Genomic DNA, 13,861 nt, shown 5'->3' with positions numbered 1-13,861 from the left:
GAGCCACCCAGGCGCCCCGGTTTTTAACTTTTTGAGGAACCTCCATGCTGTTTTCCAGAGTGACTGCACCAGTTTGAGTTCCCACCTACAGTGCAAAAGGGTTCCCATTTCTCCACATCCTCACAAACATCGGTTGTTTCCAGAGTAAATTTTAGCCATTCTAATAGTTATGAGGTGGTAGCTCATTGTGATTTTGATTTGTATTTCCCTAATGAGTGATATTGAGGATTTTTCATGTGTCTGTTAGCCATTCGTACGTCTTCTTTGGAGAAATGTCTGTTCATGTTTTCTGTCCATTTCATAACTGGATTATTTATTTTTGGGATGTTGATTTTGATGAGTTCTTTATAGATTCTGGATACTAGCCTGTTACCCGATGTCATTTGCAAATATCTTCTCCCATTCCGGCGGCTGCCTTTTCATTTTGTCAATTCTTTCCTTTGCTGTGCAGAAGCTTTTTATCCTGATCAAGTCCCGATAGTTCATTTTTGCTTTTGCTTCCCTTGCCTCCAGAAACGTGTCTAGTAAGAAGTTGCTGTGGCCAAGGTCAAAGACATTGCTGCCTGTCTCTCCTCTAGGATTTTGATGGTTTCCTATCTTACATTTAGGTCTTTAAGCCATTTTAAATTTATTTCAGTGTTTGGCATAAGAAAGTGGTCCACTTTCATTCTTCTGTCCAGTTTTCCCAACACCATCTGTTGAAGAGACTGTCTTTTTTTTTCTAGTGGATATTCTTTCCTGCTTTGTAGATTAGTTGACTGCAGAGGTGAGGGTTCATTTCTAGGTTCTCTATTCTGTTCCATTGACCCATTTGCCTGTTTTTCTGCCAGTACACACTGTCTTGATGACTACAGCTTTGTAATACAGCTTAAAGTCTGGTATTGTGATGCCTCCCACTTTGCTTTCTTTCTCAACATTACCTTGGCTATTTGGGGGTCTTTTCTGGCTCCATACAAATTTTAGGATTGTTTGTTCTAGTTCTGTGAAAAATGCTGGTGTTACCTCGATCTGGATTGCACTGACTGTGTAGATTGCTTTGGGTGGGTAGTATAGACATTTAAACAATATTTTCTTCTAATCCAGGAGCATGGAATGTTTTTCCATTTCTTTGTGTCCTCTTCAATTTCTTTGATTAATGTTCTACAGTTCTCATTATACAGATCTTCTACCTCTTTGGTTAGGTTTATTCTTAGGTATCTTGTGGTTTTTTTGTACAATTGTAAATGGGATGGACTCCTTGGTTTCTCCTTCTGCCACTTCATTACGGGTGCAGAGAAATACAACAAATTTCTGTAGGCTGGCTTTATATCCTGAGACTTTGCTAAATTCATGTATCAGCTTTAGCAGTTTTTTGGTGGAGCCTTTGGGGTTTTCTATCGAGAGTACCAGAGTATAGAGTGAAATTTGACTTCTTCCTTGCTGATTTGGATGCCTTTTATTTCTTTTTGTTGTTTGCCGAGGCAAGGCCTTCCAGTACTATGTTGAACAACAGTGGTGATAGTGGACGTTCTTGTCGTGTTCTTCACTTTAGGGGAAAAGCTCTCAGTTTTTCCCCACTGAGGATGATATTAGCTGCAGGACTTTGGTATATGGCCTATATGACAGACTTTGGTAAATGGCCTATATGACACTGTGGTATTAATAAACACAAATCTGTAACTGAATTAATGTCTGGTTACAAGTTAGGCAGACTACACACACACACACAAGTTAGGCAGACTACACACACACACACACACACACACACATATATATCTACATATATAGTCTGCCTAACTTGTAACCAAACATTATTTGTCTGGTTGTGTGTGTGTGTGTGTGTGTGTATAATGTCTGGTTACAAGTTAGGCAGACTATACACACACACACACACACACACACACACACGCACACACACCTCCCCATATATGGTCTATGATTCTTTTAGCAAACTTATTTCATGTACATTTCAACATCTGATTCCAAGGAAAAATGAGAAAGAAATTAAGAATTATCATCCCCCCTATTTTACAAAGAGGCTATAATAAAAAAAGATGTCCAAACCTGACAAGCCAAGACAGTGGTGGAATGAAGTATGTGAATTTTAACTCCTGGTGTCACTGTTCTTTCCAACATCATAGGAAGTCTTACTCAGATACCTGAGTAGAAGGCTATCCCTTCTAAAGGCTTAAAACTCACCAGTTACCAGATTACTTCATTTTTTAAAAGTTTTATTTATTTATTTGACAGAGAGAGACATAGAGAGCAGGAACACAAGCAGGGGGAGTGGGAAGCAGGAAGCACAATGCGGGGCTCAATCCCAGGACCCCGGGATCATGACCTAAGCTAAAGGGAGATGCTTAACCACTGAGCCACCCAGGCACCCAGATTACTTCATTCTTTTTACCTCCATGTGGTTCCCTGTGACTATACAGCTATTCCTGACTAACTGCAGCAAATTCCTATTTGGTAAGAAAATAGAATAGAAAAATTCACTTACTAACACAGCCGAGAAGCTATTACATGTTATGAATGGCAGTGAAATAACACACGAAGATGCTGTTACAGGGATTAAGAATACAGTGGCTAGTAGTAGTTCTTATGATTTAGCTTCTAGGCTCTACTGAACCAGTAACTCTCATAACTGCTCCACCTGGTATTCAGAGTGTATGTATCCTCTCACACATAAAGTTTTCGAACTTACACTACGTCAACACCATGCTATTCACTCGGAATTGATTTTAATGGGTCTCTGCTTTCTCTGTATGCATAACTAATATCTTACTTGGTTTTCACTGCCTTGTGTCAAAGGGCTTGCCAAGAGATACAGACTAGAGAAAAATAATGTAATAAAAATAATAATATATAATAATAAAAAATAGTAATAATATACTAATGTCACAATAAATGTTCTCAACCACAAGAGTGCTGGCCTCCCAGGTGCTTCTCAGTACCACATATATACAGAAACGGTCTTATGCACCACCAAATGCTTCTTCAGTCCCTTTACCTACTCTTGTCACATTTCTTATGTTCCTGTGGCATTCTTAACAATCTGGGGATTAACACACTTACTCAGTACGTAACCTTAGGTGAATTTCTTAAGTCTTGGTTTTCTTATAACTTACAGTAGCTTTATCAAGTATTTGTCCTCACTTGTAATCAAGACATATATGATACATGATTTGATATGTCACATATGATTGATATATATATATATACTCTGCCTAACATGTAAACAAATAAATTAATTCATTTAAATATTTGTATTTATTAAACTGACAAATATTTTTAAAAATTTGAGACCTGTACTTGTAATGAGTATGTATGGAAACAGGTATTCTCTTATTCTTCTACTGGGTAAGACAGTCAAAACGTCTCTGGAGGACAATGTGACAATGTAAATCCAAAGTTTTAAACCATGCACATGCCACTTGACTGAGATATTCCCAGAGACTTGTCCTGAGGAAGTTAACTAAGGATTTAGCTTAATGCATGCTTCTCTGAGCATTATTTTATCTGAGTATAAAGCTGGAAATTGGGGGGTCTGGGTGGCTCAGTGGGTTAAACCTCCGCCTTTGGCTCAGGTCATGATCCCAGGGTCCTGGGATCGAGCCCAGCATCAGGCTCACTGCTCAGCAGGAAGCCTGCTTCCCCTTCTCTCTCTGCCTGCTGCTCTGCCTACTTGTGATCTCTCTTTCCCTCTGTCAAATAAATAAATAAAACCTTTAAAAAATTAAAAAAAAAAAGCTGGAAATAACCTAAATGTCCCTATAAAGGAACTGGTTATAATTTATAACAAATAGGTCTATACCATAAATCACCAGACAGTTACTACAAATAATGCTATAGGAATATATTCATTGCCATTGAAAGTTCCCTAAGAGAGAAGATATTTGCAAACGACATATCAGATAAAGGACTAGTGTCCAGAATCTATAAAGAACTTAGCAAACTCAACACCCAAAGAACAAATAATCCAATCAAGAAATGGGCAGAGGACATGAACAGACATTTCTGCAAAGAAGACATCCAGATGGCCAACAGACACATGAAAAAGTGCTCCATATCACTCGGCATCAGGGAAATACAAATCAAAACCACAATGCGATATCACCTCACACCAGTCAGAATGGCTAAAATCAACAAGTCAGGAAATGACAGATGCTGGCGAGGATGTGGAGAAAGGGGAACCCTCCTACACTGTTGGTGGGAATGCAAGCTGGTGCAACCTCTCTGGAAAACAGCATAGAGGTTCCTCAAAATGTTGAAAATAGAACTGCCCTATGACCCAGCAATTGCACTATTGGGTATTTACCCTAAAGATACAAACGTAGTGATCCAAAGGGGCACGTGTACTCGAATGTTTATAGCAGCAATGTCCACAATAGCCAAACTATGGAAAGAACCTAGATGTCCATCAACAGATGAATGGATCAAGAAGATGTGGTATATATACACAATGGAATACTATGCAGCCATCAAAAGAAATGAAATCTTGCCATTTGCGACAACATGGATGGAACTAGAGCGTATCATGCTTAGCGAAATAAGTCAAGCAGAGAAAGACAACTATCTTATGACCTCCCTGATATGAGGAAGTGGTGTTGCAACATGAGGGCTTAAGTGGGTACGAGAAGAATAAATGAAAGAAGATGGGATTGGGAGGGAGACAAACCATAAGTGACTCTTAATCTCACAAAACAAACTGAGGGTTGCTGGGGGGAGGGGGTTTGGGAGAAGGGGGTGGTATTATGGACATTGGGGAGGGTATGTGCTTTGGTGAGTGCTGTGAAGTATGTAAACCTGGTGATTCACAGACCTGTACCCCTGGGGATAAAAATATATGTTTATAAAAAATAAAAAATTGTATTAAAAAAAAAAGAAAAAAAAAGAAAGTTCCCTAAGATATAGTGTTTAAATGGGGATAAAAGGCTACAAAACTGTACATAACTACAAAAATTATGTACTTATATATGTAGGTTCATATTCATGATGCTTATGACAAGGCAGAGGGATAGCAATCTTTCCACAATGAATATTATTACTTAAGTAATAAAAACTTTTTACACAGATGAGATACTTATAAGAGTCAATCCATTCTCTCTTTTAAATAGCTGAAGACAGTTTAAAATAGTTTCCAATATGAGCAAGGGTTCCTGGCTGACTCAGTGGACAAAGTGACTCTTGATCTTGGGGTCGTGAGTGTAGAGATTACTTTAAAATGTTTTTTTCTTTTTAGGAGAGCAAGCAAAAGCAAGCGAGCCAGAGTGTTGGGGGGAGAGGGACAGACGGAGAGGGAGAAAGTCTTAAGCAGGCTCCATGGCCAGCAAACAGCCCCATGCAGGGTCCTATCTCATGACCCTGAAATCATGACCTGAGCAGAAATCAAGAGTCAGATGCCTAACTAACTGAGCCATCCAGGTATCCCCAAAATAAAATCTTTAAAAAAAAGTTTATCGTATGAGCAGATTGTTTTAGATGCAAGGAGTACTACTGACCTTTAAGGATCCTCTATAGTCAGTACTCTGGGGTGAAAGACATTTTTTTTTTTTAATTTCTAATTTGTTACAGACATTTTTATAAAATACATGAAAGATGAAATAGTAGAAAAATAAAGTCACAGAAAACATAAACTTCATTTTAAAAATTAAATTCATAAACATGAAGTTACTCTACCAGATTGCTTAAAAATTTTTTTCTAAATTCTTACTTTCCATTTCTGCACCTATCTGGTCCTTGACAGGTTAACGGTTCACAGACCATGCTCCCAGTAAGCAAGGCTCTGATTAAGAAGCCTTTTGGCAGTGGACTAATCACAGCTTCAAGTAGACTGGATTCTGATTGAACATCTGGACAATCTTCTGCATCAGAAGGTAACTTTCTCCAATAAACAGGAGCATTTGGGCTCTTCCCTATTAGGTTTACCATATTTACTAGCCTACAATGTTTTTCTTATGCTAATAGATATTTTCAATACAGTCATATAATTTTAAACTATCAGTCATTTTCCAAAAGAATGAAACACAATCTCATATAGTAGAAACCTGGCTTCAGAGAATTAACATTTTCCAAATCCCGGGGAAACAGTAGTCATTACGGCACAGCAAAGGGGATGTGCCAGAAATACTGATTCAGCAGGTTGAAATGGAAGCAAATGTACATACTGACACTGAGGGTTTAAGTTGCCTATCTGTTCCCAGATTTAAGCAGAAGAAAATGAGACAACGTGCCAGTCCCTCAGCAACATGAATATAGTCTCCAGGGAAAGGCTGATGAATTCCTGCCACTCTACCTGAGGGATGAACCAATGATGGGCTACTCTGGACTCATGCCAAAGAAACAGGAATATAAACATCTTACTTCATGTTGAGATTAAAAAGAATTTAAGTCCCAAGTCATTCCCTGAAATTATGTAGCTTGGTCTCCAGAAATAAAGGTTCAGAGTTTAGTAACAGCAAAGAAACTGGAAGTACTATGGATCAGAACTAAGGATTCTCAATCAGTGTTTAGGTACGAAGGGGAGCCTGAGTGGCTCAGTTGTTAAGCCTCTGCCTTTGGCTTAGGTCATGATCCGAACACTGGGATCAAGCCCTGCATCAGGCTCCCTGCTCAGCGGGAAGCCTGCTTCTCCCTCTTCACTGCCCCGGCTTGTGTTCCCTCTCTCGCTGTCAAATAAATAAAAACTCTTAAAAAAAAAAAAAGGTGTGGAAACTTTAATATGTAATTATAATATTTTTAAATTGTTGAAAATTTAATCTGTTGGTAGAAAAATGAAAAACTATACTTAGCACAGTGGCTTACACAGTAAACTTTTGCTCAGTAAAAGTTTAGCCAAGCTGTCCTAGAATGGCGATCAAGTGCCTTTTTTTTTTTTTTTAAGATTTTATTCATTTATTTAAGAGTGAGAGCAGGAGCACTGGAACGGGACAGAGGGAGAGGGAGAAGGCGGCTCCCCACCAAGCAGGGAGCCCGATATGGGGCTCAATCCCAGGACCCTGGGATCGTGAGTTGAAGGCAAACACCCAATTGACTGAGACACCCAGGCACCCCCAAATGTTTTATCTAGCTCTCGACTTATCAGGTAAGAAGTTGAGAGCTAGATTAAAAATACGAGCAATGATTTAGCATGAAAGGATTAGAAAAACCAATATAGTTAAACCAAAGACAGGCAGAAACCAGAACTAAAAAGAAATGTAAACAGAAAGCTGTAAAGTAGTAAACGAGTTTCTCAGACAGTCAAAAGGGAACAGGAAGATGCAAATTGGTAGCACTGAAGCCTCAAAGAAAAAATAAAATTCTCACTGAAAGCTGAGAATGGTCAAATTCAATCCATGAAGTCTGAAGTGTTAGATTCTTTTCTCCCACTTCAAAGTATGAAGGTAAGGTAAAACTTACACACAGGATAGTGTGCAAATCTTAACTGTGCAGTCTGATAAAGTTGAGTGTATCACATCCAGATCATGATAACAAACATTTTCAGAGCTTCCTCCCAGTCTGTAACATCCCCTCCAACCACTACAGACTGATCCCCACTTTTGCCTGTTTTCGATGGTCATGTTATCACACAGAATCTATTCATGTTGGCTTTTTTTTTTCACTCAATCCCAAATTTTGAAATACAGCCCTATGTTTGTGGGCCTCCGGAGTCTGTTCCTTTTTACTGCTGAGCAGTACGCCACTGCATGAAGGCGTTACGGTTTGGTTTAGCCATTCTCCAGCTGATGGACATCTGGGTTGTTTTCAATCTTCTGCTATGATGAATAAAGCTGTCATGACTGAGCCTTGTCGTACAAGCCTTGTAATGGCCATAAACACTCACTTCTCTCGGGTAGATGCCTAGAACAGACTGCTCAATTACAAGATAGGTGTGTGTTTAACTATGGTAGATTGGGCCAGTTTTCCCAAGTAATTGTATCTATTTACTCTTCTATTAGCAATGCTGGAGAGATCTCATCGAAGGTTTTTAAATTTTAAAAAAGAGTTTTGGTTGAAATACAAGAGTTTGGGGACTTTTTTGTTTTGCTTTGCTTTTTACTTCCATCTTTCAGAGCAGGGGTAACACACAGAGAGTGCTCACACCTCAGAAGATATACAAGATAATTTGGGGGAAGGCTGTGAGAAGAAAATGGTACAATTTCTATTTTAGTTTCTTATTCTTTTACCTACAAAGTAAATTTTACAGATATTTAACATATAAATGGGCACCGGTGTCCTTATTCAGATGGCTGTATTTATTCACTTTGAGCACACTGTGATTTACGCCATTTGGGAGTGCCTAGTTGAGCAAAATTATGGAATATTCACTTCTAAGTGAACTCTTGCCAAATGAACAAGTGGCTAAAAGGAGTCCTGCAAAGATAATACCAATAATGTAAGCACAAGCAAACAAGGAAATGGCCTAGCTGACAGTTCTATTGTAGAAAATCTCTTTAGAAAAACTGTGACTATCTAGTCAGATCTCAGAAGAAACAGGCAAAAAAATTCCAAAAGTTATTTTTAAAAATAGACTTAATCTACTACTATCAATATTTTGCTAATAAGAATTTTAAAACATAAATTACATCATCTGTCATCTGCTTTCTTTTGTATTTATTTTACAATGTAGGAAGCAATAGTGCATTTTACATGGAGATATAATTTAAAGTAAATTTATATATATTAGGGATTTTTACCAATAGAGCACATGATCAATAGGGTTCAGAGACTCTTATTTTAGCATAAGTATTTTTAATATCAAGCTAGTTAATCTGTAGGTACAAATAAAACTTGTATTTTTAAGTCATATGCAATATAAAATATATTCTGTTAGAAACAGCTAGTTGGCCACTGAATGCTAATATAATGCATCTGAACAGGGAAGAGGACAGGAATTAACTGAGAAGAGCCACGAGGGAACTTTCATGGGTACTGATACTACCGTATATCTTACAAGGGGTTTGGATTATACCAGCATATACATTAATCAAACCTCACTGAATGGTACATTTAAGTGTGTTTCAGTTTATATAAATTTTATCTCAAAAGGCCAAAAAAAAAAAAAAAAAAGAAGAAGAAGAAAGAAAGAAAGAAAAAGGATCTATAAAACATACTGACCTCTAGTTAATGATAATGCATGCTGAAGTATCTAGGAGTAAATTATACTGATGCCTGCAACTTACCTTAAAATACATTAAAATAAGATGGACTGCTGTACGGATAGAGGGATGGATCATGAATCACAAGATAAAGCAAGTGCAGTAAATGTTAATTGTAGAATTTAAGTGGTAGATATAAAGGTGTTCACTGGACAACTGTTTTAACTTTTCTATACACTTGAAACGATTCATGACAAAAGGTTGGAAAAAATAACCTATCTACTCAAAATTGAAACGATTCATGACAAAAGGTTGGAAAAAATAACCTATCTACTCAAAAGCTGAAAATTAAAAACAGTGTAGTGATACAAGGGGAAAGTCAGAAATCGAAAAAGGAAAAAAGGTAGCTGCTTGGTACTTTTACACACACTGAATCTGTGCAGTGAGAATTATGCCTATTTCACAGGCTAGTAAATTAAAACTTAGAAAGATTACAGAATATGCCTAAGGTCACAGAGTTTGAAGGGCGGCCAAAAGCGGAATCCAACCTGACCAAATTTGCTAGAGGAGTGAATCCTCTGGGCCCACATTCCTCACAAGGGGCTGCCTAGGACCCAACAGCATCCCTTCGGCAGGGAAGTTGCTTCTCCATTCAAGCATGGACCTTCTTCGATAGAAGAGTCCTCCCAAAATCTGTCTCCCCCATGTTTTTCCTCCTAGGTCTGTCTGATCCCTTGGGGCCATACAGAGTCTAATCCCCACAAGAGCGCCATCATATCGAATGCCAGTATTTGAAATATGAAGAAGTAGGATTTTTTTTTCCAGTTAGCATTTTGTAACATCATCTACAGACATCTATAGCGAGGTGTAGAATGGGGATAATGCCTTAGCCACCTGGAGTGGAAGCAACTTGAGAACATCCATGGAGCATACAACATGGTAACTACCAGAGTAGGGACTCACATCTTTTTCTAACCATTACCTTTTCTTGGAAATTACAACATGCCACTCACTATAAAATACCATTTTATAAAAAAGAAAACACATGTCCTTTCTTTGAGGAGTTTACATGAAATGGGGAAGAGACACAGATTTTTCCTTCCTGTACTTATTTTATCTAACCACCTGATTGTTTCCTCATTTTATTTTCCATTTTGCCTTCGTTTGGAATTACAACTTCTAGGAATTTTGTGTGCAATCAGATATAGAACTAGAACTACTTATTCTGCACTTTTTTGTTTCAAAATGACTACAGGTGGCCAACCTAAGTAAGCAACTTGTTAATGAAATTTTAAATTTTGGTTTGGTTTTTTGTTTGTATGTTTTTGACTCTCCAAAGTTATAATCACAGCCTAATGGAACCTGAACCTCACTGGAAACCAGAGGTTGTTGGAAGGAATCCTAGAGATGATAATTTTCTGATTTCAGAACTGGATGTTCAGACAGCTGAAATGATTAGTCCATAACAGAGCCCAAACCCAATACCAGGCCCCCCAATTTCCAGGCCAACTGTTTTTTGTGGGTTTGGGTTTTTTGTTTTTGTTTTTTTCTATTTTACAATCGCGGAACTAAATGCAAAAAAAAAAAAAAAAAAAAAAGTGATTATGTCCACCCATTACTTCAACTTCACTAATTTCAGCCTGGCCACCCGTGATGTCACTTCCTTTTGTGAATGGGTGCCCCCCCCCCCGGTCTAGCTACCTTCACTTGACTGTAATACAACATTTTAGAGCTCACACTCTTATTTATGCCAATATTTCCCACGTCTATTCTGTTCCCCAAGGATACCAACAGAGCCTCCAAGATGCCCCGACCCTCCTTTTCACTGTTATTTCTCCTTTCAAACACCTAACTGCCAACTAGCATAAAAATCAAAAGTAAACGGGGTTTATTTTTAAGACACAAAGCACACACGGCAGTGTTGATCTCCTCCTCGCCCAAAGGGCCCGATTTAAAAAAAAAAAAAAAAATCGAGGCTGTGTATTACACGCAGATGCTTTCGAGAGAAAGCGCCAGCCACGACCTGGAAGAGAGAGCTATTGTGGGCTGTAGCGGGAGGCCGAGCCGAAGGTCTGGGATCCGACCTAAAACAAACATGGAGGTGAAAAGGCACCGGGAGCTCCGCGGACCCGCCAGCCGCTGCCGGGCTGCGAGCTCCCGGCTGCTCCGGGCGGGTCCGCGGAGCGGCGGGCGGCGGGCAGGCGCGGACGCCAGGACAATGATGCGGCCGGCGGGGCTCGGGGGGAACTCAACAAGTCTGGAAGGCGATGGAGGCGCCGAGGGATGGATGAACCGCTGCCAAGAGGCTCCTGCTGGCCTCCGGATGACCACTGGCCCTTTCCAGGCTCCGCCGCCGCGGCCCCCGCCGGCCCGCCGCCAGCCATTTGCATCACGCTCCCCTACGTGCCCCGACGTTCGCCCGGGCCCCGGCGGCCCACCCGCGACCCTGCCCGCAGCCCTGCCTCGCGCCCGGGCCCGCCGCCCCCGCGCCGCGGCTGCCCGGCTTCCCCGCGGCGGGCCTGCCCGGGCCGGAGCCGCCTTCCAGAGGGGGCGGAAGGATGGCCGCCCTCGCGGGGAGCGGGCGCGGCCCGGAACCCTCGGCTCCGGCCCGGGCACGGCCTCCGTGCGCAGCGCCGCCCGCGCCTCCAGCCCCGGCCGCCGCCGGCTCGGGGCGCCCGGGCTCCGGGGCGCCGGGCTCCGGGCCGAGGCGGATGGAGGAAGGGGGCGGGCGCGCCATCATGAAGGGGAAAATGGTGGGCGGGCGGGCCCGCCCGCGGCCGCCGTACTCACCCGGGCCGGCCAGTGCGGGTAGCCCTTCATCTTGGCGAAGACCAGGTCGCCCGCCTTGTACTCGCGGGGCCGCGGACGCGCCATCCCGGCCGCTTCCTCCCCCGGTCGTCCTTGGTCGCCGCGAAGATGCCGGGAGGCCGCCCCCCCGTGGGCCGACGGACTGCGCCGCGCTCCCCGCGGGCCTCGAGCGGGCGGGCGAGCGGCCGCTCCGACGAGGGGAAGCGGCGAGGCGGCGGCTGAGGCGAGGGGTGGGCGGGGGGCGCAGCAGGCCCGGCAAATCACGGCCCGGCAGCGGGGGAGGGGAGCCCCCGGCCGCTCGGCTCTCGCCCGCGCCGAGGTCCCCGCCGCCGCCGCGCGCTGCTCACAGGCGCCGCGTCGCCTGCCTCATGCCGCCGCCGCCGCCGCCGCCGCCGGCCTCCCTCCCGGGCTCCCGGGCGCGGCGCGAGCGCCGGGCCTCGCGCCTCCTCCGAATTCCTCCTCGGGCAGCGACCGCAAACACGATCTTATTATTGTTCTCGCGCGCGCTCAGCATCCCCCCCGCCCCGCTTCCCGCTCCCCTCCCCTCCCGCGCCGGCCGGTTAATTCCTAGGTACACGGCCGGCTTTCGCCCAGAAACCGAGCGCGCCAGCCCGGCTGCTCCGCGGGCGGGCGCGTCCTCCCCCAGCACCGAAGCCCGCGCGGAGCAGGCGGGAGCGCCTACTCCGGGGGACGCCCGCCGCCCGCTCTCTTTTGTTCTGGGCCCGGAGCTGCCTGCCGCAGCCCAGCCAATCACCACCTGGCCGCCCCCCTCCCCGCCGGCCCGCGCCGCTCTAGGGGGGCGCTCCCCCACCTCCTCGCGCCCCCCAGTCCCACGCCCGGCCCCCGCCTGGCCGTCCCCCCGCGGGCCACTGCTGCGGGTGCTCTCCGGCGAGTGGGGCACAAAGGCGCTGCAGGCCTGGGGGACGCGAGGGGACCCGCTGCCCTGCGCTTCAGACTGCCTGCAAAGAGCCCCGCTCTGGAGTCGGCGACCTTGTTGGTCCTCACCCCAGGTCTGCCCTTGACAATGCACCGTGACCCACCGAGGGCAGGCTCTTGGCCGGAGTCACGGGCGGTGGCTCTCGTTGGCCTGGCGGCACAGGCGGGATTCGAACGCGGACCTACAGGACTCCAGAGTCCAAGCGCGGTCGTGCTTCTCCAGCGCGTGGGTCTTGCAGGCCTGTAGTTTGGGGAAAGGGACTTAACTCTGGCGTGTCACTTGTTTCCAATCCTGGCAACATTTCGGACAACGTGTCTTCAATCTGCCTAATGATGAATCTGCTTCTTTCATCATGTCGAAGCCCACCCGTAAGAAGTCACTGGCGCAGCCCTTGAGTGTAACCTACTTGCTGTGGCCTTCGTTTGTCACAAGGATGGCTGTCGTTCGCGTCTGTCCCCTCTTCTGAGCGTTCCTGCTCTTCCCTTTTATAGAAGCTATTCATTTCCATCAGTACCTGCCTCCCTCGCTTGCTTTGTAGAGTGTGTGTGTGTGTGTGTGTGTGTGTTGCCTGGCGGACCAACCCCTGCACCTTTCTTGGTGCTGGGCTTCCAGTAATGGGGCTTTGAAGTCTCTAGACTTCCTGAGGCTTGTTGACATTGTTACTAGTGCTTGACGTGACCTACTCATGCGTTTCCTTACTACTTAGATATCACGCCTTCCCCCATGGGTCCTGCAGGCTCACCTGTCCTCTTTTCTCACCGTGGAAGACCAGTCTAGGTCCTTTTGTCTCCGTGTCAAAAGGACATAGCAAAGAGACCAGCTTTGGGTCGCCACCAGTGTCAGTCCCTTCCGGTGGCTACAATAAAATACCACAGAAGGGGGGACTGATTTCTGACAGTTCTGGAGGCTGGGAGGTCCAAGAACAAGGTGCTGGTGAGTCTGTCCACTAGTGAGGCCCCACTTCCTGGTTCCTCGAGGACAGTCCTTACTCTGGGTTCTTCCACAGGTAGGAGGGAAGGGCATGGCAGATCTCTGGGGTCTCTTTTATAAGGGCACTAAT

General features: G+C 44.4%; 1 protein-coding gene across 1 annotated transcript in view; it reads right to left on the bottom strand.

The window, feature by feature from the left end:
* The window catches only part of HDGFL3 (HDGF like 3), a 75,122-nt gene extending 62,982 nt beyond the window's left edge, over positions 1 to 12,140 (bottom strand). Inside the window, exon 1 of the mRNA XM_045067298.1 lies at positions 11,847 to 12,140. Coding sequence (XP_044923233.1) covers positions 11,847 to 11,930 — 84 coding nt within the window. The 5' untranslated portion in view covers positions 11,931 to 12,140. The remainder of the gene's footprint in view (positions 1 to 11,846) is intronic.
* Between the last annotated feature and the right edge of the window lie 1,721 nt (positions 12,141 to 13,861).

This window comes from Mustela putorius, unplaced genomic scaffold (genome assembly GCF_011764305.1).
Source record: "Mustela putorius furo isolate JIRA1106 unplaced genomic scaffold, ASM1176430v1.1 tig00003875_pilon_pilon_pilon, whole genome shotgun sequence".
Classification (NCBI taxonomy): Eukaryota; Metazoa; Chordata; class Mammalia; order Carnivora; family Mustelidae; genus Mustela; species Mustela putorius.
This window is presented reverse-complemented; position numbering and strand designations above follow the sequence as displayed.